Source organism: Mixophyes fleayi, chromosome 5, assembly GCF_038048845.1.
Source record: "Mixophyes fleayi isolate aMixFle1 chromosome 5, aMixFle1.hap1, whole genome shotgun sequence".
NCBI lineage: Eukaryota > Metazoa > Chordata > Amphibia > Anura > Limnodynastidae > Mixophyes > Mixophyes fleayi.
The window spans coordinates 112569532-112597485 of record NC_134406.1 but is presented as its reverse complement, the minus strand read 5'-3'; the positions used below and the strand labels follow the sequence as shown (position 1 = coordinate 112597485).

At 41.3% G+C, this 27954-nt stretch overlaps 1 protein-coding gene across 2 annotated transcripts in view; it reads right to left on the bottom strand.

Annotated features, from left to right (window-relative positions):
- Nucleotides 1–458: 458 nt before the first annotated feature.
- STX17 (syntaxin 17) overlaps nucleotides 459–27954 on the bottom strand; it is a 157636-nt gene continuing 130140 nt past the window's right edge. The window contains exons 7-8 of one of the 2 annotated variants that reach the window (XM_075212704.1): nucleotides 25315–25401; nucleotides 459–942 (exon numbers count right to left, since the gene is read on the bottom strand). In XM_075212704.1, coding sequence (XP_075068805.1) covers nucleotides 706–942; nucleotides 25315–25401 — 324 coding nt within the window. In that variant the 3' untranslated portion in view covers nucleotides 459–705. The remainder of the gene's footprint in view (nucleotides 943–25314; nucleotides 25402–27954) is intronic. The other variant, XM_075212705.1, reaches the window with a different exon arrangement.

Genomic DNA, 27954 nt, shown 5'->3' with positions numbered 1-27954 from the left:
AAGAAAAATCTGAGTAATAAGTTCAAAATATTACCATGTTAATACCACATATAAAAATGTAAAGTAACATAAAAACACCAAAAATCATCTCTCCAGTCAATTAGGACCCCCATCAGAAGATAGGGATTCACATATATATCTCATCACTATGTGGATGTGAAGATTTTAAAACCAGGGTTAAAGACAAATCCAAAGCTTCGCAAACTGCGAGATGCTCCAGCTGAGAAACTGCTGTATTCACCAACGCGTTTCAATACAATCGTATCTTTATCAAGGATTGAAACACGTCACATATTCTAATCATAGTGTAAGTAGTATTTTAAACACAAGCTTCTCACTGCATGAAGTTTTTACAGCACTGTGGTGGACCACAGATTGTTCCTTAATGCACATGATTTTTGTGGGTATATCGCACACATTGATGTACTAATAATCAATTACATTTTTTTTTGGGGGGGGGGGGGGATAATCTGGAAAAGGAATTGTTTTCTTCACTAGAACAGTTTTATACCGAGAGAATTTATTTTTTTGGTTACAAGGACATTAGCGCTGTCACTTACTTACAATTTTTAAATGTATGCTTTGTGCATAAAAACCAGCAAATATCATTAGTAGACATTACATCACAAAGGCACAGAGCGACGGCACTTTACCAAATATCTTGTTAGACAACTTGCAACAATTTTGGTTAAAATGTCAAAGGACTTAGGTTGATTTTGTATCTTCTTGCGGACAGTCTTCTATGATGGAGACCTGCTCTTTTGCTACAATTTCCTTTTTTCTCTGTAAAATTTTTCCTCCTGTGAAGCCTAGAAGTCCACCACCAATAGCAGCTGCAATGCCAGCAACTTTGAATCCTGCCATCAGGCCTATCGGACCTCCAACTATTCCACCAATGAGAGCACCTGCTGCAGGAAGCACTGATAGCTTATATTTTAAAGCCTAATGATAAAAAAAAAATTGGCATTAATAAAAACTCTCAAAATATAAAAAGTACAGTTAATTGAATGGTTTACAGCATTTCCTAGTTTAAACAAACATATATTAAATAAACTGAATTACCCACTCTGTATTGTGTGCACCTAAAATGTACACATGCAAATTCTTCTAACCATATTCTTGGGATTCACAACTTCTCCCTGGGAACTTCTTTCTATGTCACCAGCTGCAGGTAAATCCCTGAAATCACTGAACTACTTCATTGTAAAACGAAATAAGTTTCTGACTTCGCTGTTCATGTAAGGCAGTACAAATTCCAGTCTCTGCATGTGACTGTAGTATAATGTATGTTGGTTTAAAGGGCAATAAGTATTATTTATGAATCAGAAAAATGCTGTCCTGCTGCACATTTCATTATGCAAAAATGTGTCAATTTGTCCACATAGAGCATACATGGGCGCCCACACTTTGCACAGACTACCTCCATAAAATCACTTTATGTCTACTTTTTGTGGGATGCAGGTCAAGCTGGAAAAGTCCTGCTTACAAACACTTTTGCACCATCCCCTTCTTTAGTTTTGAGTTTTCCATTTTATTCTAACACTGTACTTGGTTGACCCTTAATTATTTTCTAAAGTAATCATAAAACTGAAGGAACATTGAGACTGTCATGTTGTGTCATTATTGTATATATTTGTTTATATTACATGTAATCTTATTGAAATATCTTGTCACACTAAACAAAATACAATTTTTAGACAGACATCAGAATACCACGATCTATGCAGCTCCCCAGAGAATACGACATATTGCACCCCACCAGACACCCACTTGGCACAAAAATTCATGTGATTTACCATGTAAGAGGTTGCAGTCATGCAAATATTTGTGCTGTGGATCTTTATTTTGTAAATGAGCGTTAATGCATTTTAAATACTCTTGTGTAGACTGATTGTTTTAAATGAAAATCTAACCTTGAGAATTATACAGCAATGACCAAATATAACTACCTCATGAGCAAAGACTTTACCACTCTTTGTGAATTTATTATTATTTCTCAGGAGAAATAGAGCTTTATATTGGAATATATATAACTTTATATATGGAAAAATAGACAAAATTAGGGAAGAAATATTTTTTATTCAAAATACTGCTTTTTTTTTTGTAACATTAGTGTAAGGCCATTAACATAATATAACCTGCTATCTTCCAGAGTATAGCAATTTGAAATATGTGTTTTTTTCAAATTTGAAGGCATAATAGCATGTAAATACTAGTTGCGTATTTTTTTTTTTACTTTCAATTACTCCCATTTTGCCAACACTAAATGATTAAATGAAAAATAGATCTAATGAGCTGCTTATATTAGATCTAATTTGCATGTTCTGTGCCATAATACTGAAACAGGTCTCTCCTGCAGCTGTCTGGAATTAAATTCTGCTGGGAATTTCCTCTTCATACCAGAAGCAACACATAAAGGTTACTTTCCCTGGATCCATCACTGTACAATGCATTCTATTTTCTGGACACAGTTTTAAAATGGCAGTGCAAAGATAAAAGGGAGACTCACAATTATTTTAAGGCACCAGGTTGGACACACTTGACTGCTGATGCTTTTTTTCACCCGTGTTAGTTACACCTATTTTGGCACTTTTTGGGCTAGTCTCATCCCAACATCAATGTCAGTCATTTTCTGGCGTGCAGTGCCCACACAAATCATATCTTGTTTTTTTTAGGAGATTTTGTATTTTCTAAAGACACCATTGGTTTTGTTATAACTGAAATGCACAGTAATTTCTATAAAGTGTCAAAATACCAAATAAAAATAAGTCTACCAAATAAAAGTTTGGAAATGTTTACATAACAGAGATTGTCATGCCATGATAAATAGGGAAAAGTCTTCTGAAAAGAATGGCACAATATATTAGTTATTTTTTTAGTATGGAAATGTGAATGTATAATGGCTCTTTCTGTAGTGCAGTGAATCTGAATATGCACTGGGGAGGATGAGCAGGACTTACCTTCATATCTGCAAAGTGAATCTGCTCGCCCTTAGCAGTGAAGGGGTTATACAAAAACCAAACAAAATAAGTTTGCTCTATCAAAAATAAAACAATACATAGAAAAAAATTCAGGTATGTATACTTTGTTCTTGATATTATAATTCCCTAGTGATTTCTTACCGTTTGTTTATCCATGCTGGCCCTCCAGAGCAGTGTTGCAGTTTGGATTGTGGGATATCGTTATCAATCATTACCAACAAGAACTCTTCCACACATGTTCCCCTAACATGTTAGGAGAATCACTGGCTTGTGGCATGTGCCATATCTATACATAATAGAAGCAACCCTTGAGCAGATGGATATATTGTAAGCATATAGTGGTGCACTTAATCAGTAGCAATGATTAGGTATGCTGTAGCGCTCAAAGATTGCCCTAGTAGCACAAATGAAACTAACACATGCCATGAAAACAACATTATCACATTCTGAACTGCTTGCATCATTCACAGCTGCCAATATCCATTAATACTCTGGTCTGGCTCATCAGACTAGGTGAACGGGAATCCCTTACTTCAGAAATAATTATAACGAACATCTTGTGCTGCTGCTGTACATCTGGTTTACAACTACTGTTTCTATCATCATGCCCTAAGCATGATATCAGTCCACACTTTACTTGCCTGTTTAGCATAAGGGACATTTGAAGATTGTACATTATAAACTGGCATACAGTACAGAACTTGTAACACAGTAACATAGTTGATGAGGTTAAAAAAAGACACCAGTTCATCAAGTTCAACATATTTTGGATCTCCTGTGATCCCTCACTTATAACTGAAATTGATCCAGATGAGGAAACCGCTAATCTGTTTCAATCGGGTCAAATCCCTCTTTACCCAGTATTGCAGTCCTATTTATCCCTGGATCCACTACTATCCTTCATTTTAATTAACGGTCATAACCCTGGATACCCTTTTCCGCTACAAATTTGTCTAACCCTTTCTTAAATATATGAATTGAATCTGCCTTCACAAACTTCCCTGGCAATGAATTCCATATCTTTACTACCCTTACTGTAAAGAACCTCTTCCTTTGCTGGTTGTGAAACTTTCTCTCCTGTAACCTTAGGGGGTGACCGTGTGTCCTGAGTACAGTCTTTGGAGTAAAAAGTTCCCATGAAAGTTCTCTGTATTAACCCTTAATTTATTTGTACATAGTAATCATATCCCCTCTTAGACGCCTCTTTTCTAAAGTAAACATGCTCCCCTCTACCCTCTGTAGCAACATATATTCCCCTTCACTCCATGTAGCTGCACATTCTACCCTTTCCCCCTGTAGCAGCATATCCTCACCTCAACCCATGTAGCAGAAGACTCTCCTATCCCGCCCCATAGCATTACGTACTCCCCTTCCGCCCCCCACCTGTGGCAGCACATTCTAAGGGACCCAGGCCAAACCATGAAAAATGGCCCTAGGCCATTATTGGTCCTCCACTAAACTACATTTTGCAACACAAATTTGGGTAGGAAGCAATTACATGGTATATGTCACACCCAGATTAGTTCTTTAGCCTGCCAAATGGGGAAACTCGATTCTTACTACAGAGAATACTTTCAACTGCTCCAGACTCATTACACCACTTCAGTTGGCATGGTGATCTGAGGCTTGTGTGTTTGGCCATGGAGACCGAATCTATGAACAGTTCTTGTGGTAACTGCTTCTAGAGGCATTTTGAAACGTGGTAGTGTTGCTGAGCACAGACGTTTTTTTTTACGTCGTACAGCACTCAGTGCCCGCCCCCTCTGTTAACTTGTGTTGCTTACCGCTGTGCGACTGAGCTGTTGTTGCTCCTAGACATTGCCACTTCACAAAGCAGCATTTACAGTTGACCGGGACAGCTCTAGCAGGGCAGAAATTTGATGAACTGACTTGTTGGAAAGTTACCACGTTGAAAGTCACTTACTTCTTCAGTACATCCCATTCTAATGCTATTTTATGCGCAGATTTGAAGGGGTGTCCAAATACTTTTGGCCATGTAGTATATATATACATAAATATACTGTCAATTTTAATGTATGTTCTGTTTGCTGCTTACTGTAAGGTAACTTACAGACTGGCATTCAAATTATGCTTTTAACGTTGTTAATGTGTTAATGCTAGTTAAATGCTAGTAAATGAATTGGAAAATAAAAACCATTGCACCAAATGAGACCATACATATTTACATTTCACTTATGTTAAACTTGCATTCTGCTGTGTTATTTCAAATGTTTCTTGATAGATTTCAGTGTTTCTAATGCCCAACAATGCAGTTGAATACTTACATTTATCTAATTGGAAGTGCATTGTAAACACAGTCAGATACGATCAAGAAGCAATCACATATGCATATACACATGCATTTTGTTTGTTGTTGTTTTTTTAAATTCTATTTGTATTGAAAATGGTACATATGCGAACAACAGTATAAATACAATCGAGTGTTATTTTTATATCCGTCTGTTAATTAACAACATATAGATATTAAACAGTGCCTGTAGAATAGTTCATTAGGTTGTGTTGAGACATTTAACATCAGGTTTCACAAAAAGAGCTGTAATCTATGTAAATAAGGTTATCAAAAGATGTATAATTGCCTAACCACTTTTTTGGATAGGCGATAGGAGAGGGGGAAGACAGGGAAGAGGGAGAGTTGGGAAATTAGGGGGGTAGGACTTGGACTTCATTTATTCCATTGGGTGTACATGTGGTTTCCTTAAATTCTATCCATTCAAACCATAATAAGTAGTATACCCTATATTAATCTCCTGAGGTGTATATAAAGTCGTCCATAGACATATAAAAATCTAAACGATCAAACTATTCTTTAATGGAGGGTGCTGCTGGGGATCTCCAGTGTACCAGTATCACAGCATTTGCTGCATTGCTGAGGTATTTCACAGTAGAGTTTTTATATTGGGTAATGGGCATTTTGGTGTCATTTAGTATCCAGTAAATTGGACAATTTGGAAGCGGTACCCACTATTGCATTCGAAAGGAGTATAACTGTGTCCCAGAAGAAAGAGCCTGAGTGCTGAGCATTTCCACCAGATATGAAGCGGAGTGCCAGGCGCCAATTGGCATCTCCAACAAATATCTGGAGTCCCCGGGACCATTTTGGCTAGGAGGCTGGGACACCGGTACCACAGAGATAGCGCTTTATATTGTGTTTCGACCACTCGCACACATACTGAGCTGGCTTGGGTGCGTTGGAATATGTTACTTGTCACTCACCGGACTGTGAGTGCTACTTCTAAGGTAGCTAGGAACCGTGTCCGTCCATTATTATGAGGTACTGCGCATGTGCAGTCCCTTTTAACCTTCAGTTCTGTTCCTTTAACTTAATTGGCTGATCAGGCAACACTCCCTATTTTAAGCACCTGTGGTCAATACCACGTTGCCTGATCTTGGAGTCTCATTCCTCATGAGTCTCTGAAGGTGTTCCAGTGCCTGCTCGTGTGTTCAGCTTATGCTGATTCCTGTTTGCCGTTTGTGGTTTCCAGACCACTTCTATTCCTCGTGTTCCTAGTGTCTTCAGCAGCTGATTCCTATCCGCTGCCTCCGTATATCTACAGTTACAGATTACTGCAAACTCTCCTGTGTTTCATCGTGACTCCAGCAGCTGATTCCTATCCGCTGCCTCCGTATATCTACAGTTACAGATTACTGCAAACTCTCCTGTTTCATCGTGACTCCAGCAGCTGATTCCTATCCGCTGCCTCCGTGTATCTACAGTTACAGATTACTGCAAACTCTCCTGTGTTTCATCGTGACTCCAGCAGCTGATTCCTGTTCGCTACTTCAGCGTGTCTACAGAGTCTGCTCGTCTCAGCGCTCCAGTCTGCATTCTACCTGCCGTCAGCTGACCCGCTGCCTACTGCTTCTACAGTGTGTCCATTTGTGTCAACTTGCCTGTTGCATCGAGTCTACGCTCCTCGGCTTCCAGCTTTGCTACATCGCTTCAACTCTCCCGTGGGCTCCTGCTGTTCTATTCAATATACTACTGCTTCCTGAGTATTTGTCATCCTTGCTGGCCTACCTACAGTGCGCTGCACCTACCTGCCGCTTCCATTTTGCAAGGACTTCTCATCTCGTCTGCTCCCGGCCGCTCAGGTATCCCTGCAGCTATCTCTAACAGCCTGCTCATCTGAACCACGGTATGCATACTTCTCATTGACTGTGCTGGTATATTGCATATCCATCTGGACTGAGTTGTTCTCCTCCGGAGTTTCCATCCTCTGAGACTATTGCTATTATTGACTGTGTTTCCTTTTGCTGGACTATTTGAGTGACTTTGTTTATCTGTGCAGTGCTGTTCATTCATTATTATCATTGTGTGCAGTTCAACGTGGGATCAAGTTCAGTGTACCCGTGTAGACTCTGCATAGCATTTATCTCCTCGTGTCCTTCCTCACATATATATTCAGTGGTACAACTTGCTAGTGGCAGACCACTGATTCCTGTTTCCCTGTGTCACCAGTTGCATATATCCTCTCACATAAGCAGTGGTACAACTTGCTACTCGCAGACCACTGACTTCCCCGTTACCTTCACCTGGATTCCATTCCTTCACTACAGACAGCGGTACAAGTTGCTATACGCAGACCGCTGACTTCCACCTCCTTATTACTCCTGGACATTCTTCTCACTATAGCAGTGGTACAACTTGCCGTGCGCAGACCACTGACTACCCTCACGTGTCCTTGTCCATCCAGATCCTCGTGTTCAGTTACCTATTGTTTACCAGTGCTGCTAGTCATAGACTTTCTGAGCATTCTCTAACCATCTGCTGTTTCCAGTTCCATTATCACCCTGCCATCAGAGTATCATATACCAACTCTACTGCTCTGATAAGACCATCAGCGGGTGATACTGGGTAAAGACTCCTAGTGCCCGTGACATTACTCCAGTCTTGTTCAGGTATAACAGTTCCCAGCTCACGTTCCCAGTCGTTGCTAAATTTCGGTAATTCGTGGAAGGAATGTTCGATCAATATGCTATAGATGGCAGATAATGTATGTTTTGGATGCCGAGACGTTGTACATAAGGACTCAAATTGTGTGAGTGTCTGCCCTGCCATCTCGCGTATCCCTGGAGAGCCTATGAAGTGTCTCAACTGTAGGTATCTCCATTTATCTGTATTGGGCAAGTCCCATTTCGACTGCAAATCAGCAAAAGGTAAAACACCTGGAGCCCCCACCAGCTGGCCGACACGAGTGACCCCTGCCTGTATCCAGCGATGGAAAGCCTGTTTGGCGAGGCCGGGGATGGGGGGGGGGGGGTCTGGGTTGTCGAAGAGTGGGGTAAGGGGTGAGTATTTTGTCGAAATGTGTGAAATAGTTAGCTTAGACCATTTTGTCAGGGTAGGAGAAATTGTTGGGTGCTTAATGATGGGGAGTGATGATTGCCAAGGGGTGAAGTTAATCTGTGTTTTTAGTGTATGGCCATCAATCCAAACCCATTGTTTATCTGATCCCCCTCTTGCCCTACGAGAACCCTACTCAACATGACATCATCGTAATAAGTAGAGAAATACGGTAGTTGTAAACCACCAGAATGTTTGTGTCTTTAGAGGATGTCATGTTTGAAGCGGGGTCTCCTTCCTCTCCAAAGTGTCGTATAGCCCTGTGTAATCCATTGAACTATGAGATGGGGATGTGAACCGGAAGCATATGTAGCAGATAGAGAACTCTAGGGAGTAAGTTCATTTTCACTATATTGACTCTACCTATCAGGGTAAAGTCCTTCGGGAGCCAGTCTCTCAAATTTTTCCTAATGGTGGTAGTGATGGGGAAGACATTATCTGCATTGATCTTTGAGACATCTTTGTTTATAATCACCCCTAAATATTTGAGTTGAGTAGGATGCCACACGAAAGGGAAAGCTGGCTTCAGACCTTCAACTACCGCCAATGGCGTCGTAATATTAATGGCCACGGATTTTGAATAGTTAACTTTAAAGTTGGAGAGTTATCTAAACATGTGGAATTTAGTCAGTAGATTCGGAATTGAAATTACAGAGTTTGTGAGGACAGCAAGGAGGTCATCTGCAAAAAGAGCAAGTTTAAAATCTTTGTGCCCCAGCTTCAGGCCTGAAATATCCAGATTCAGTCCAATGGACTGTGCCAAAGCATCCATACACAGGATAAAAGTAATTGGGGACAGAGGACAAACCTGTCTGGTCCCGTTAGTGATGTTAACGGTTTATGACAGATCACCATTAAGCCGGACCCTAGCCGTCGGATGGGAATACATTTGAATCCATGCCAGACTCAGGGGTCCCAAGCCCAAATAATGGAGTATGCCCATCATGAAATCCCAATCTACTCGATCGAACGCCTTTTCCGTGTCAGGGGATAGCAGGATCATCGGGGTGTTAATGGATGTTGCGCACTGAATTAGGTTTATTATTTTTGTGGTGTTATCTCGCGCCTCTCGGCCTGGAACAAAACCTACCTGGTCTGAGTGAATTATCTGGTACAATAATAATTTCAGCCTATTAGCTATAAGTTTGACATATAATTTTAAATCCACATTTAACAATGAAATGGGTCTATAGCTAGGGCATAAGGCCGGGTCCTTTCCTATTTTAGGTAATACTGTAATATGTGCCATCAAGGAATGGCGTTAAAAGTGGGATTGCGCGGATATTGAGTTGAATGCCTGAAGCATAAATGGCATTAATTATGTTTTGAAGGTTTTGTAATATGATACTGTAAAACCATCAGGACCTGGGCTCTTCCCTGAAGGAGTTGTCTTAATTGCTTCCTCTAGCTCCCCAGAAGAGAAGGGGGCCTCTAACAATTGTATATTATCTGCATCTAGTGTGGTGAAGTCAATTCTGCTGAGGTAATTGGCTATACGTTCCTGTTTAAGTGAATGTGTTGCTGGGCATGAATCACTAGTGAGGTTATAGAGTTTAGAGTAGTAAGTGCAAAATGTTGCGGCTGTATCAGATGAGGTGGCACATAATTTCCCAGTGTCTGAGTAAATACGTGGTATGTATAATTGTGCTCTTTGAGCCCTCAGGGCCAGTGCCAAGAGTTTACCAGGTTTATCTCCCCATTGAAAGAACTTATTACGGCATTTATGGTAATCCAATTATATCTCATTGGACATCAGTTTATTTAATGCCTTTCTAGTTTCAGCTAGCTCAGCTAGGGTGTTTGTCTCTGTAAGGCTTTATGTCTTATCTCTAGGGATCTAATTTTCTCAAGGAGGGTGTCTCGGTAAGGAATTTTTTGCTTTTTCATAAGCGTGCCTGACTGTATAAGTTGTCCCCTTATGACGCACTTGTGGGCTTCCCAGAGAGATTTTGGATATACCAGGAGTGTCATTTAATTGGACATACTCGTCTATTTTCGCCTCAATTTGGGCTTTGTTACAGACGTCTTGGATTAAGAGCTCATTTAGTCTCCATGTGTACAGTCTGCGGCCGGGCTGGGTTAGAGAGAGTGACATGTAGACTGGGACATGATTGGACCACGTGGTCTGACCTATCTCAACTTCTTTTAGCTGGGTTAAGCGAGTGTGGTGTAAGAAAAAGTAGTCCAGTCGTGAATAAATGTTATGGAGGGTGTAAGAAGAAAGTGTAATCTCCTTCCACGGGGTGTCTAAGCCTCCATGTATCGACCAGCTGGTGTTCGTGAATGATGCGTCTCACCTTGCGATGTGTTTTCCCAGAATATCTGGCTGCCCCAGATGAAGCGTCAACAGCGGGGTAGAGAATCCAGTTGAAGTCACCACCTAAAATGAGGATACCTTTTCTCAAGGGATCTACTTTGTCCAATATGGTTTCTAGGAAAACAGATGGATTACTATTTGGAACGTATACATTTACAAAAGTAAAGGATTGGTCAATGATCTTGCATTTCAAAACTAAATCTCTACCTGATCGTAATTTATGTATAGTAATATCCTTAACCGAGAGGCGCCTAGAGAGGAGAATGGCAACTCCAAGCATCTTGCCTTCAGGATTGTTATATGTAAATATATGGGGGTAATGGCGGTTACGTAACCGGGGTTTGGAGCCTAGCTTAAAATACGTCTCTTGTATGAAGGCCACATCTATCTTTGTGGCTATTAGATCTCTAAACAACCGGGATCTCTTTTCCAGTATATTTAGACCCTTAACATTTAGGGTCATACCCTTGAGGCTATCCTACATGGTCAAAGGGAAACAATGAGTACATGTGGCATAACCCTTGGGAAACCAGGATAGAAGTCCAAACAGTCCAAGTGGGTGGTGAAGGGAAAGGGCAGGAAAGAGGGAAGCAGGTGGAAAGGAGGGTTGGGGAGTAGAAATATGCAAATGTTAATAACAACTGAATAAAATATCTATAGTTTGTGAACACGTGAAATAGACCGCTCTGGAGAAACATAAGGAGCTGTAGCCCATTCATGCTCCGGAAAGAACCTGCACGGTCTGGGTATACTGGGGGGGGGGGGGTTAATGACAGTGACAATTACACAAAAAAAGATTTTACAACATGGGCATGCTCGAGGGAGAATACCCTATAAAACATCCATAACGGTGGTTATAAGAACTGAACTTAGGAAATCTTAAAAATTGTGCTACATATATGAGCAAATTACTTAATTAAAGATAGCAAGACAGCATATATTTTGCCAACAGGGCAGTCCCACATTGAGAGTTAAAGAAGTCTGTATTTAAAGATTATATATGTGGTGCACAGGTGGTGTCCCTATAGTAAATAATTGTGTGTAATGCTTTGAAAGGACTCAGTAATCATCCAGTGTTGGTCGGTTTGGGCATTTTTGGGGAGTTTTTTGTTTTCCAAATTTCGGAATCTTTTCTCAGTCTGTGGAGCAGCAAACGGGATTATGTGTGTGGCTGACTCTAGCCATTCTGGAAGCACACATGTTGAATATCTAGAGCCGAACAAAAGGCAGAAAGTTCTGATGGTTTCCTTAGGGTTGCAGATTTTCCCTCATGAGAAACCTGCAATTGAAATGGGAACCATCAAATACCCAGCGGTATTTGATGTTTTTTAATGTAATTCCTCTATAAGAGGCCAGAGCATTCGCCTTTGTTGGAGCGTATGCCATGAAACATCTTGGAACACCTGAATAGCTTGCCCATTGAACGCGAGAACGTCCAGTTGTCATAATCTCCGCATGATTTCGTCCATCTGTGTGAAGTAATGTAGGCGGCAGATGACATCCCTGGGGCGTTCCAAAGGAGCTCCTCGTGGCCCCAGAGCCCTATAGGCTCTGTCAAAGTAATCGCATTACCCGGTGGTTGTTCCAACACTTTGTTGAAAATTTTCGTAAGAGCATCAACTAGGCCTTGGGTGTGTATATTCTCTGTCAAGCCCGATTCTCAGATTATTCCTGCGACCTCGATTGTCCATGTCATCTAGCTTGTAATGAAACCACTGTAGGGCTTTTGCTTATGCAGTTACCGTGGATTGCAATGCACCAGAACATACATCATCCGCTTCATTGCGCTCCTCCAAGGCAACCACCCTATGACCTAGATGTGCAAGATCTGCCTGAAGTGTAGCAACTTCTTGTCAAACCACCTCCTGTAGCTTTGCCTCCAATGTTTTCAGTCTTTTTTGGATGGTGCTTCTTTTTTTGTTCACAAAGTACGGTGGAGTTGCATGACATGTGCTAAATCCGATTGGTCTTTGGCTGGTGATGGCTCTGCGATCTGTGTCTGCGCTGGGAAAGGCTCAGATGTGGATGAATGAGAAGAGCAGTTAGATGAGGCCATGTTGCTCGTATCTGAGACAGTTGATGATTTCAGGAAGGCACGCAGATCCAAACTTTGAGGAGTTGCTATTGACTTACTGGAGACGCTCTTGGTGTTTAATTTCTTGTCTCTGTCCATCTGGGCTCTCGAATAATACACTTGGCACTTTACAAAAATTCAGTCACTTGTCAGTAGCAGTACATATGAGGATATATGAGTTGCCACTGGCTATTTCCCCCCATCTGTGAGCTTAGGCAGCCATAACAGCCATAAAGTGGCTAAGATTACATTGGTGGAGCTAGCATCTCATAAATAATAATTTTTTCTCCTTTATGTCTCTTCTCCTGTTTTGTAATGATACCTTTTTGATTGCAGAAATTCTCCTAGGATGTGGGATCAGCAAGTGATCGTGAGGTGGCAGCAGAGTCACAATCACAATGGGGCTAGTCAATCGAATGCTTAGACTGGGGTGACAGCTTAGATAGACATTTGCTCTGATTGCTAAATGACTTGTAAGTATGTATATCATAGGCAGTGTAGTGACACAAACTTCCACAAGATGGCAGTAGCTCACCAATCAGGATAAATAATGAGCAGTAAATCTGGATTTGAAAGATAGTCGGAAGCCGAGGTTATACAATGAGTTGTATGTCAAGCCGCAAATGAGACAAGTATTACAAGCAGTATCAGAACTTCAGGGGAAATGGGCGTTCTGTAGTAACCTGGGTGAGATTTCACTCTTAGATCCCTGTCCCAAAAGGATAAATAAGGTCCAGGTTGGCAGTCAATAGAGCTTTCCTGTGTGCTAGGTTTAACCACAATGAATCCAACCGAAACTCCACTGGACAGATTCGTAGGTATTCAGGAGTGTAGTGCATTGTGAAGTGATAGCTGGGCAATGTTTTCTCTCGCAAATGCAACCACAGGTGCCTGCCCGAAGTCTGGTCCTAGATGCGAAGTAATGTTTAGCCACTGAGTGGCAGCAAGGGTACACTGAGGAAGGCAGGAAATGATAGTAATGTCCTGGGCCCGTTACTCCTCTAACAGTCAAGATCGCGTTGGTAGCCCAATCGGAAGAGACCAGGGAACTCCAACAAGGATGTCAGGAGGTGAGCAATTACCACAGAATCTTACCTCCGCATACAGGATGCTCCGACCGGAAGTTGGGTACCGTCAGTCGAGTAAGTCATCATCAGCACTCAAGACCGCAGATGACGAGCTGAAAGTAGGCTGCAGGTATCGGGGGACTGTAGACCACTGTCCAGATGGCACAGAGACGAGGTAAGGCTGCAGGCTGACTCTAGGGAGAGGTCTCCCAACGATGTGATGAGTCGCGGGCTCTAAAGGGCCGTAAAACCACGCTGGTCCTTGCAGGCCCAGATTGATTTCAGTGAGGGCGCGATGAGGCAGGATTAGTCCTAAGTAGCCTTGACCCAGCTAGATGATCTCCAATGAGGCCTTTGATGGATCCAATGTAGTTTACCCAAGGGGATCAACTCCAAGGGACTAGTGCCAGTGGGCTTCAGTAAAGGCCGAGTGGAGGCAGGGGATGCCGTATTGCTCTGTTCGGGGCTCAAAAAGACTTTGCAAGTGCTTAGAGATGAGCTCCACAAGTGGGTACAGGTAGTAGCAGTATCAGACACATTTAACATGGGTAATTTAGATCCTGTGAAGCGGAGCTCTCAGCAATGTCGACCGTCGGAAATGGCGTCTAAGCCACGCCCCCATGCATTTGGTTTTACCATAACAAGATGACAACCTCCTGTTTTGACAAAGGATGCAGTGAATGGAAAGAAGCAAACAAGAAGAGAAACAAATGGAACTTGTAAAGTTGACAAACAAAATGCAGCAACACCCAAACATATATGACTCATCACAACCCATCCAATAGGAATTATCTATAAAACAGGAAGGGAGGGGAAGCAAAAAAAAGAAATAGTAATGAGGATTGTAAAGATATTGCGTTTTCTGGCCCAATTCTACCCAATTCACACTGGCTGGCCACCCAGGGGTGCATTACTATGCCAGGAAGCCTACCCAGCACCTTCTAAGGTTCCAATAGTCACTCATGTAAATGCAGTTCCAAAAGTACAACAGTACATTTATTGTATTAAAAATAACACTGGTATATAATATACAAACAGTAAATAAATGCCAGGTGGGTTTACCACATCATCTGTCCCTTACCCCACTAGCTTAAGGAGTTACAGTTACCTGGATGTACTGACTTGAAGACCCATGGATCTGCGGATGTAGTCCACTAGTAGAGAATGGCAACCGAAAAATAGCAACTCTGCTGCTTCCAGCCATCAATCCTCAGAATGAACACCCCCACCCAGAGTGGCACCTTATATCCAGGGTCAAATTTCCACAGTGCTTTCTCCTCCCTGGCTCTCTCCCTCTTAAACATTGGTGGGTGCTGGATCAGGGGGTTGGAAGAGGAGTGGAGATGAGCTATGCTTCCACAGAAGCTCTCCTGCTGGGTTACAGATTTGATCATTACCCATAACCCACCTGGCTTCACTTTAAGAATTAACAGCTTCACTGCAATATCAACAATGTAAAATAAACAATATACATATTTACAATGAGCTACAATGTCCCCTTGTCCACATGTAATTAGACACTGTATTTGTACTCTAACTGGGGAACATAAACAGGGCTATAAAAAGTACATGTTGAAAAACCAAATATTTTGCGAGAAACAAGGAACAGGCTGGTTAAGGTGTTTTAAAACTCATTTTGTCACAAAGATACATGAGACAAATTTACAGGAGGAGGTGTAGGACATACCTTAGTCTTACAAGGAGCTGTACTTCTGGGGTAAACTTTGCCTCAGCCAAATATTTTGCTTTGTTAATGCAGGACGAAAAAGTTTCTGCAACTCACCAAATGTCCTGATAGGTATCCAAGCAAAGTTGAAGGATTTATTAACCTATTTTCTCAGTTCCATATACAGAACATTGAAAGTTGATGAGTGAGACGGGGTTGACTTACTCTGTCACCCGTCTATTTATTTGTCTACTACAATAGTTCATCGGAGGTTCCCTCTTACCATCAGTGACTTGCTGTTACAGACCACTGCTACAGGATATTATTTTGTTATAGGACACCAGACACTCGCTGACTGCAAGTGTCAACTGCACACTCTTGGTAGAAGAGTAGTCGCTGACACCATCAGGCTATTTTATCGGCACCTGGAACTGCTTACATCTAGATGTACTTTAGCTGCTCCACTTTGCAGGTGAATGGCTGCTTCCTTCTAAATGCTTACTTTTGAATCGGGGTTTTGTGTCACAACCAGTAGGGTCAGAGGAGTACCTGTACAGTCTGCTCACGTTGGCACTACCTCCTAGAAGGCGCGGAGTCTATCGGAGTGGGAGGTTTGCGCCAGAGGTTCCCGCAAGGGCGCTTAGTCCTCGCAGCTCCCTGATTGCAGATCGCTGTTCTCCTAGGAGTTGATGAGCGAAACTATAAAGAGAACCAGGACTATAACTGAAGATGCTTCATATGAGGAGGCCGAGAGAATAAATCAGGATGGCTGAGAGATTAGGAGACAGTAGAGCAGAGTGCTGATTAACACAGGAGGATGGTAGAAATAATCTGCAGAGCTTTACCACAGGATAGTGGAGTAGACACAGAGGCTGTGATGATCTGGGGATAGATGTGCTGGAGACTTCAGAGAACAGGTAGCAAACAGGAGCCAGGGAACAGGACATCTGAACAGGAGCGTAGACCTGAAGATCTGGCAACTTGGTAGAGAAGCAGGTGTTTTAAATAGACAGAGCTGACAGGTAATTAGCCAATTAAGAGAATCCAAGAAGTATTGAGCAGACCAGGTGTGTGCCTGCTCAGTTCAGCCCACTTACAGAGTCTCACCAGATGTGAAGGAGAGTCTGTACAAGGATATGCTGGTGCCAGATGTTATCCATTGTCCCTGGGCATCCTCCGCTCTTTTGGTCCCCAGAAGGAACAGACTACGTGGTTTTGTGTTGATTATCTCCAGTTAAATGAAGGGCCCTGAAATGATGCTCTTTTAGATTAGGTGGCTGAAGCAAAATATATTTCCACTCTTGACTTAAGTAAGAGGCAAATACCACTGACCCCCGAGGCTCAAGAACGGTTGACAGTTATCACACCATTAGCCTGTTTGGGCTCAAGGTCAGACCGTTTGGGATGCAGAACACACCATCCACCTTCCAGTGTGTGGTCAGTGATTTATTGGAATGATTTAAAAGCAGTGCTCAAGCTTACTGGGATAACATTGCCATTTTCAGTAAAACCTGTGAAGATTATACAGAGCTGTTGTTAGGGAAGAATTAATGGGCAAGTCTTACAATAAGGGCAGACAAGTGCAGGATCGGAGGTGCAGTACCCGGTTCATCACGTTTGGGGAGGAAAGGTTACTGAACCAGCAAAGGTAGAGGCAGACTGGCCCTGTCTCATGAACCAAACAAGGTTACTATACTTTAGACTTTTTGGCCCTCAATTTAGTAACAAAGTTCCTGACAGACCTCACTAAGAAAACATTCTTCAAGAAAGTAGACTGGACACTTGCTTGTGACCTGGCATTCCAGCCACTGAAAGAGGCCCTGGTGTAAGCGCCAGTGCTGATGGCCCCAAATTATGACTTAGACTTAATTGCACTAACTGATGCATCACAGTAAGGACTTGGACCAGTACTTAACCAGGTGGGGCCAGATGAGCAGAAGTCCCCTGTGACCTATTTGACCAAGAAACTGCTGGTCCTCCCAAGGTAGAGTATGCAACAATTTAGAAGGAATGTTTGGCGACTGAATGGGCTGTGAAAATACTTTAGCCCTATTTTTTTTTTTTGAATCAGGTATTTTTTATTGAATTTTAGTACTTAAAACTGAAAAACGACAAAACAAACATTACTTAAACTGTGTCAGCCATTTAGCAGAACTCCAAGGTCATAAAAATGAGATCACACAAATGAGATCAATGCAGGTATATAGGTTAAGTATATGAATATTACCATATAGTATATAGAGCACATAGAGCAGATTCAGATTTTTACAGAAACAATACAAACACTCCCAGTTGAATGCTTAGATTTCCTGCGTGTACTCATGTCTGAAATAACGCATAAAGTAGCAATTTACCAGCACCACATTAATGAGATCAGAGTTAATTTAGTTTAGCCCAGACCAAACCAAACTAGACCCAGCAGGACTCACACCTTTTAGTTATCCAACATCCTGGACCACCCTTTTTTTTCTATGTTTGGATTCGTACCACGAGGACCAGACTTCATGATATTTGCGCTCGGCCCTTCGCAAAGTGTAAGTGTATCTCTCATGGTCCATGGTCTCATTTACCAAAACCCTCCAACTACGGAAATCTGGTTTTACATTTGCCAGCCAGTTACGCGCTATGATAACTTGCCAGAGTAAGTGCTATGAGGACGAATATGTATAGACGCGTGCTTAGTTTATCCTCTAGTGATATCCCGAATAGACATACTTTGGGTTCCAGAGGAGGAATACCTGGTATCACCCCTGCAATACATTTCCATATTTTTTCCCAGAAGGCATTAACTTCCTGACATTCCCAAAGTAGATGCCAGAAATCCCATCTTGGCTGAGATCATTTGGGGCAATCAGCGTTCCGGGCCTTATCAATGGTTGCCATAGACAATGGAGTATGATAAACCCTATGTAGAATATAAAAGTGAATTTGTTGAAAACGAACTGAAGATGTAGCAAGTTTAATGCTTTTTAGGATATCGCACCATTCCTCCTCATCAATTGTACCAATGTTGGACTCCCATTTTACCTTGAGAGGTAATAAACTATTACATGTCTGATGATGGTTAAGCTCCGCATAAACAGAAGAGATAACTCTGCGACCCTTCATACTCTCAAGCAGAGATCTAGCAGGGGCGGTAGCCAAAATAATAGGGGTATTGCCAAACTGGGACTGAGTAGCATGCCTAATTTGCAAATATCGAAAGAAAGCCCTGTGGGGATCTGGAAATCTCTTTTAAATTGCTCAAATGATTTGAACGAATTTGGATCATAGAGCTGACCCAACCGGGACACCCCCATGCGCCGCCAGAAACAGTCCCCGCTCAGTTTACATAATTCAGGTAGAGCGTCATTATACCAGATCAGGGTATCTGCATCCATTCCTTTCCCCCCAAAGATTTTATGTGCCGTATTCCAGATCCTAATGGCTTGTGTAATGATAGGAGCGTCCATTTTACGAGTCCAACCCATCAAAAGCACCTGCAAAGGAGTGAACTGGGGCCCCGCCCGCTGACGAATGAGGCCCAACAAGTAACCAACATTACGTCCACTCATCCACTCAATCAGATGTGACAATTGGGCTGCCATATAATATAATCTGAGGTTGGGTAATGCCAAACCACCATCAAACTTGGATTTACATAAAGTACTAAGTTTAATTCTGGCCCTTTTGTCACCCCAAATAAATGAGGAAAGTATTGAGTTTATAACTTGAAAGTTTTTGTTAGGGATATATATGGGAGAATGTTGCAGCACGTAAAGATATTTAGCATTATCATTTTAAAGAGTCAACTGGCTTGGAGGAGACCCAGATGCCAAGGTATTTAAAACAGAGAGTCCACTTAAGAGGATGGCCCTGCGTAGACTGAGCTGGAAGAATACCATGTAGTGGAAAGATAATAGATTTGTCCCAGTTAATTTTAACTCCTGAGTAATGGCCATATTTATCAACAGTCTCCAATAAGTTATTAATGGAGCCACTCGCCTCAGACAGAAACAGTAGCATGTCGTCCGCATATAAAGCAATAGTATCTGTAACCTCCCCAGCAGGGAGACCCAGTATACCCGGATGAGCGCGAATCAAACATGCCAATGGTTCAATGGCTATAGCAAATAGAGCCGGAGATAAAGGACACCCTTGACGAGTGCCCCTACCCAACTCAAACGAAAACAGAAGTATATCCATTCACACACACCCGCGCAACAGGGGCACTATACAGCAGTTGAAGCAAACGGATAAATGTCGGACCGAAGCCAAACCTTTTCAACACCTCCCACAGATAAATCCACTCCACCGAGTCAAAGGCCTTGGCAGCATCCAGAGATACCACCGCAGCCCCCGGGTCGGTAACATGAGCCATCTGCAGATGTGTGAACAAACGTCTCAAATTAACCGGAGTAGATCCGGCATGAATCCCGTCTGATCAGGATGAATAATTTCAGTAATTATCGAGTTTAGTCTAGTAGCCAGGATTTTAGCAAGGATTTTAACATCAGAACCCAGTAGAGATTGGACGATATGAATCCGTGTACAAGGGGTTTTTCCCAGGTTTGGGCAATACAACAATTAAGGCTTCTGACATTGTAGTAGGCATTACCTCTGACTCCAATATTCTAGCATAATGCGCATGTAGTTGCGGGACAAAAAAAGTATCACATTTTTTATACAATTCCACAGGAATGCCATCTGACCCCGGGGATTTCCCGTTACGAAAGGATTTAATTGCCAATTCAACTTCTTCAGCTGTGAGAGGAGCATCCAAGAAGGCAACAGAATCACTGGTCAGACTGGGGAGCTGGATAAAATCTAAATATGAATGAAGCTCTGAGTTCGAAAAAGACGCTTTAGAAGCGTATATTTCTTTGTAATATTGCAAAAAGGAATTGGCTATATCCACCCCAGCATAACGTTTCACTTCATTTTGATCGTAAATAGCTGTAATTACTCTGCTATCCCTTTCTTCCCTAGACAAACAGGCCAGATAACTACCACCCATGTCAGCCATTGAATATTGTGCATGTCTGGCAAATAGCAACCTCCTTTTTGATTTGTTTAACAGAAAATCTGACCATTTTTGCTGCGCATCCAGCCATTGGATTCTATCATCCATTGATCGCGACAATAGATATGTGGATTCTAAATTTCTACAGGACTGTTCCAATTCAACCTCCTTTGCGCGATTACATTTTTTGGTATCTGCCTTCTTTATAAGTGTTCCCCTCAAAAAGGCCTTAAATGTATCCCATAACAAGGCTGGATTAGCATTAGTGTTATCCCCAAAATAACCCTCCCACTGTACTATAAGATCAGCACCACCCGCCATTGGTTGCAACCATGCTGGGTGCAATTTCCAAAAATGAGCTCCTCTATCTACCATAGTGTCCAACTGAGCCATAACAGGAGAATGATCTGATATATACTTCTTGGCAGGTATTCAATCTTGGAAACAAGTGGTGACAAAATGGGGGACAAAAGGATAAGATCTATCCTGGAAAGTGTATTGTGCGTAGTAGAATGACAAGAGAATTGTTGCACCTCTGGATTACGAACTCACCACACATCCACAAGCCCCATTTCCTGAAGAAGTTTAGAGAATGCAGTTGGATGTGAAGGACCCATGGGTCTTGCAACAAGAGTCTCTCTCCATCTATCTAGGATAGGATCAGGGACATTGTTAAAGTCTCCCATACTAATGACGGGAGTATCTGGCGATTGGGATATGAAAGTTGCCGCCTTTCCAAACACGAATTATTATTGGAGAAAAGTCAATTATTGCTCTTATAAAAACGTACCTACCGTGGGGGTCTAATTGTAAACTTTCAAGAGAGAAATGCATATTTTTCTTTATCAACAGGGACAATCCCCTAGAACTAGGCGTGTGAACAGAGTGGTACGCCCACCCCACCCAGTGTTTTTTATGTGCCATTACTTTACCACCATACAAGTGTGTTTCCACCAAGCACACAACATCCGATGCATATTTTTTTGAGCTAAGAAAGTACTAAGTTACGCTTGATTTTTTCATTCAAACCTCTTACATTCCAGGTGAGCATACGGAGCCCCCCCACCCCATGGCTAGTCCCCACCATGACATGTTAAGTAGTATATATTTGAGGATGGCAAGACCACATCCGCACAATCCCAATATAATTGAAGCATAACACTAGCATAGCAAATATACATTATCACATTATGCATAGCAATACAATCCGAACCTGCCCTGCACCGATCTCACAAAGCTTCAGTATGAAGGTGTAACATAGAATTCCACTGCTGACATTAAAGGAACTTAATGAGAACAATTTAAAGAGGAACAATATACAAGTGTAAAACAAAATACACATTTCAAACCCTTCAAAGCATTCTCTGCACAACACTAACCGATAGAGTATACTTGGATCCCTAAACTAGAAAAAATTACCCCAAATTAACCAACTACCTAATTACCCAAAAAATGGAAGAGTGACTATAACTAGCAGGAGGTCTCCCATATTTGAAATCCTCCAACCAATCCTGCATTGGTGAACCTTCTATTACAAAGTATTTCTAAGCAAATAGTAAGAAAGCATACTCAATATTAGAAACATCAATTGTAAAATTGAAGACAAAATGAAAAGAACTGAATTTCGAAACTTAGGCTATCAATTGTCCAGTTCAGCCACCGGCAATCTACTGACCCACAGAGAGTATCCCACACTCTCTCCCTTACAGAATATTTCCCCTCAGCAAGGTTTGCCTGCACAGTAAAATGCTGATATATATGCTACAGATTTATATTGAGAATAGCAATCAGCCCACTTAGCACGGGAGGCACCTGCCGAGAAGCTTGGTCCGCAGCTTATATTGGTAGATGGTATGTACTCACTGCGCTCTTACTTCAGCCAGCATGACTTCTTGGACAAATAGTGAAGCACATCCCATTGATCAGCTCCACACTAGCAAAGGGGTGCCGACAGCAACCTTCAAACTCAGTCCCTTGTTATACTCTGGGACACAGGATAAGCTATTGCACAGTCTGTGCTGCACCTCCGTCTATCAGCAGAGCTTACGCGCCAAAAGATGTTTCTATCTCTGTGGAGAACAGACCCTCGTGTCTTCATATGCAGGCGTTCTCATCGACATGCACCAAATCTTCCTCTACTGTGGCTGCACAATGGAGAAAGCACCCTTGTTTAATCTGTGCTCTGGCGCCTATGACAGTTAGGATTTACCGCCGCTCACCTTACATCCACGGCCGATTGATATACAAGATGGCGGGCACCGCCTTCACCACCGCTTTCTCTCTTCCCGATTGCTGGACAGGGCTGCTGTAGGGACGCGCCTCCCAGGTAAGATCACTCTCCAGGCACCAATACAGCAGGCAGCACACAAGAGGAGGATTCCTGCCAATTCTCCAAGCCCCTCTGACATGAAAAGCCCCTTGTTCAGCAGACCCGCGGACAACGGTCACCTCACCTCGGAGCTCCAAAAATGTGTCTCTGATGCAGCTTGGGTCCTCGATAATAACACAGAGGAGGGTGAAGGTATTAAGGCAGCAAAATTGGGTTGCAGCAGGGGTGGATGAAAGGATTCAGGATATAAATTTTTAGAATACGGGAGCTGAGGAAACTACCACCCTACTCCATGCTGCTCCAGGCCACGCCCCACTTTAGCCCTATTTGAATGGTTGACATGTCACTGTGGTGAATGATCATAATCCTTTAAAGAAGCCTCTACAAACCTCAGTCTGGTTGCGTTCCCCTTATATCTCACATGTCCTAATAGGTTAAATGACAGCACAATACACTGGGGGTACAAGAATTTAATTAAAAATATTTTTTGAGAATAAATGTGTATTTAATGTGTGGTCCAACGCCAAAAGGGTTAAGTCCCAGAACAAATGTGTATAATTATGTTTAAAGATGTAAAAATATATATAATAATTATCACTCGTAATAGAGGGAAGACAGATCCAGAGGGAAACCGTCTTCTGGTTGTCACTGCTGTAGCTCTCTGATCTCCACTATTTTTCTTTTCCTACTGCATCTCCCAGAAGGCTATGGGTCTTCTGGATTCATTACAAGTCCCTACTGCAGCCACTACACTGCGGCTGCTGTTCTCATTGGCTTGTCCTGTAGCCCACACTGGAACAACACTGATGGACCACTGCTCTCTGGACCCCACAAATGGGAACTGGGTGATGGCGTAACAACACCAGAAGACCCACATTAACTGGACCACCATGGAAGGGAAAGGGATATATTTCTACTCTAATTCAATAAATTTTAAAATATACAATTGTAAACATAGCTATACACATTTCTACTCCCAGCACAAAGGGCCAGGTCTTAAACCCTTTAGAGGTGCGTGCCAGACACTAACCGTAGCGGCAGGTCAGACATTAAATACACACTTATTCTAGAAATATATTTATGTAACCTAATTGCTACTTCAGCACTGGAAATGAACGCTTCCAGTGCCACAGCGGCCATCTTATTCATGTAGGACAAAAGGGGGATCTGTTCACAATGAGACAGCAAGGGATATACCCAATTGTTCAAGTGGAAATTTAAAACTGGCGTTATGGAAAATGTAAGTGAATGGAATTTGATCGTTTTACATGAAGGCAGTAGGAAAAATGCTGGTATGGCATACCACAGTATACCAGCAAACTTTGAGCACTGGATGTACCGAATACCTCCTCCTCTGCTTTCTGGACAAAATTCTTCTGTGATAAAGCAGAGCTGCCTGAACTTCCTCAGTATGCGATGTGACAAGAAATAGAATTGTGGGTAAAAATCTAAAAGTTGGTACTGACTTGTTTAAAAATGCTGCTTGAACGCATATTAAAGACATTTATATATAGACTAAACACACATTAAATGCATACATAAATGCATACATAAATGCATTGTGTTTTATATCCATTATTTAGGTATTTTACAAAAAAAGGCAAATACCAATGTTTAAATATCCTAAAGCATCACTTAACTTTCACAAGCTATTTTGGGATTTTTCCAAAATTAAAACAAAAAAAATAAAAATGCTCTGATCCTAACCATAGTCCAGGTAAAGTCTTAATCCAATGGCAACCGAAAAAAAAAAATACTCCAGTGAAAGACGTAACGACCAGCAGGGGGTGCAGCCGCTATTGGTCCCACATTATGGGGGTCCAGCGCCTCTGTCAAAACTCCATGTTTATGTGGGTTTTATTCACGTAGTACACGTATACCCACATATGTTTAGTTATATCCCTGACTCCAGCATTGTAGAACAACCCTTTGAAAATCTATGTATCAATCAGTATCAATTTGTGTAATTCCTTAAAGTGGACCTGTAGCCTACATGCAGTCAAGGCCTGAACCAATACTATCAATTCACTAGAAAACAGCATCATCGCTAGGGTACAAACACTGACTGTATAGAGTGAGAACACACAAGAGTTTATCCCTCCATCTGAGGTTGGGAAATTTCAGTCTGCTGAATGCAATAATACAAAAACCTTAACAAAGACATAAGTCTTAATGTATCTGTGATGCAAGAAACATACTAGTGTATCCTCAACCTTAGGCAGAATGTTGATTTTGAACTAAACAAAATAAAAATAAACCAAAAGAACCTGTTAACTGCATGCAAAGTGCAGGATGTCTATTTCTTAGTACTTAAAGAATGAATGTGATAGCACATCACAGCAGAGATTGATTTCTTCTTTACTACGCCCTCCTTCCTACCCATGTGTCATTCCTTTCTTATTTCCTTAATTGCTGTTTCCCTCAGCATTGAAGACGGAAGATCAATTGGGTTAATACAGAAGATTGCTGGCAGGCACAGTACCATTGATTCAACAGCAGGAGCATATCCCTACCTTCCCCAGGTTTTTGGTTCCCTCTTCAACATTCACAGCAGCAGTGTTGACATGGTCTTCAATGCTGTCAATCTTCTCCTGCTGAGTCTGGATGCAAAGGAATTATGAGTGAGATTTCCCACTGAGAAGCAGCAGAAAGCCAATACACACAATTTAATTTTTGTAATCAGGGACCCTGCAGCAGCTTTCATCTGTAGCACTGTGTAGCTGCACAGCTGTTAATGGCAGTTCACTAATAGCACCTGATAAACAGTGCTGGAAGGAGAAAGAAATGTAAGTTAAAGATTTAACTATTAGGCATCTGTCTTCCTTCTAAGATCTTGCTTCAAAATGTGCTGAACCAGATTAAAGCAATCAGCTTGTTGTGCGACAGGAATGATATTCAACTATAGAAAAAATACACAATAAATGTAAGGTATATTTTACCAACCATGTAAGAGACCATATTTTATTCCATGATTTTAATTTTAACTTAGGGATCAACTATTAAAAAAATAAAACTAAAAAATGCACTGGAGGTCATTTACAAAGGGCAAAACGGCTGCCCCACAGCACACATACAGCTTTGGACTTGCTGTCAATTTGTGTGTCCTAGATTTGTGGAGGAAAATCACCTCATTTTGCAGAACAGTGCAGAAAATAGATTTTATTTTATGGAGCAACATTATTATGATGAGATGCACAGTCAATCCCCCTTTGCAAAGAACTTATATTCTGCACTAGCTCAGAGCTGGTGGAAATTGGTTCTAGATCTATCATATTAATGAGATAAACACTATACATACCAAGTGTTTTATGTAATAAAAAGCAATAATTTAACAACCAGGCAGTGTCTCCTTTCCTCCCAATCAGTCCCACTGCAGGACAACCAAGGTTAGTTTCCCTTATAGTAGGGAGAGCAGGACTTGTGCCACTCCAGTGGTTCAAATCTTGTTAATTACCCTGGCTTAAGCAGCCCATGCTTTTCAGAGCAGAAATAGTAGCCTCAGGGAGGAGGGAACTGTTTCTGTGCCCCATTCCCCCATAGAGAAACAAGGCTTGCGCTGACCAGTCTGAGGCTGGTTTTCACTATTGCAGGGGAACCCCAGGTTTGTGGTCTCTCTATTATTGTGGAATCCAACCTGTGCTGTCTAGTGTTAGAGCTGAGTGAGCATTGGAAAGGTTTTAAGAAAGTATTTATATTTACACAATGCACAGTACATAGGGACTGTCTTGAATACAGGTAAAAACAGTGCTTTAGGTCTTAAAAGAGAAGTGCATTTCAAGGCACACTCCGAACAATATAATAAAAAGCTTTACACACAAAAGTGTCACATGTAATATGAACTGAGCCAATGTTCCTTCACTGTCATGATTTATTTTAACCAATAAATATGCTGAACTAAGCAGCATTTTAAGAAAAAGTAAGGAAAATTAATTGAAGGACACGTTGGGTCGCTCTTTGTAAATTAAATCCATTATGTTAATAATCAGTTACTTGCATTACTTACCTTTCAACAAATGCTAACTCTGGTCTAATTTAGTAATTTTCTATGTTTAGTTTGTTTGTGCCACATACCACAATGGTTCTTCAGAGGATCAAATTTTTCTTTTGGTCATACTCAGAGAACACACCTCTGTGTGTGTGCTATTAACAACCATCTCTAAAGCATCACTGTTGACTATAGAGAAACACAGTAGAGTATTTTGTATATAAAAACTGCAAATTAATTGTTTTCACCTGTAGGACACTTGCTATGAATGGTTTTGGAGAATCTAAATGATCTACTGGCTCACTTTTTTCAGTTATAGATATTTGTTTTGTAGGTTGAATGGAGTGTGTTTTATTTCTTCAACAAGAATCAATTAAAATAATTATTGTCAATACCTTAATTCTTTGTAATTAAAAAAAAAAAAACACAGCATGAAGATATCTATATTAAATTACTTAAACCTCACCATTTTGCTGACATATTCTTTTAAAAAAGAGACCACACAAGAGAGACATGTATGATAACTGGGGCACAGATGAAGAAAGGTTTACAACCTGCTCTGCAGCCTTACCCAATTTTACTCCAAGGTTATTTGCTGCACAAAATGTTTAAAACAGAAAATTACCAAGATTGTTTAAGTAATATTTAAAGTAGTATTTCAGAGTACATGGGTAAAGTTCAAAACACGGAATATATTATCCCACATATTTCTCCAATATACAATGGCAAACTGATTTGAGTTAACATCTTGATGAGGAGAGAAATACATCCCACAAGGTTTCCTTTTAAGGGCAGCCTTATTTTAGTATCTGGCGAGTGGAATACCACTAGGGGGCGACACACATAATTTTGAAACACACAACATGAGAGGAATGATGGATTTTGGATAATTTGGACTTTATTTCACATATTATATAATAATTCACTAATTGGTGGTGTTAATTTACCTTATTGTGTACTATTAAGAATTTTCTTATATTTATGGTCAATTTTTGGACAAACACTTTGAGAAGAGAAAGAAATCGTTGAGACATACATAAATTTATAATAGTTAAGTATCTTTTATGCTTATTTACTGTAAAGAAATCATAAGCGCTTTCATTTTTCATTTGTTTTATGTTTTCACGTTTTAAATCTGTGTATGATTTATTAAGGTTGATTAGAACTG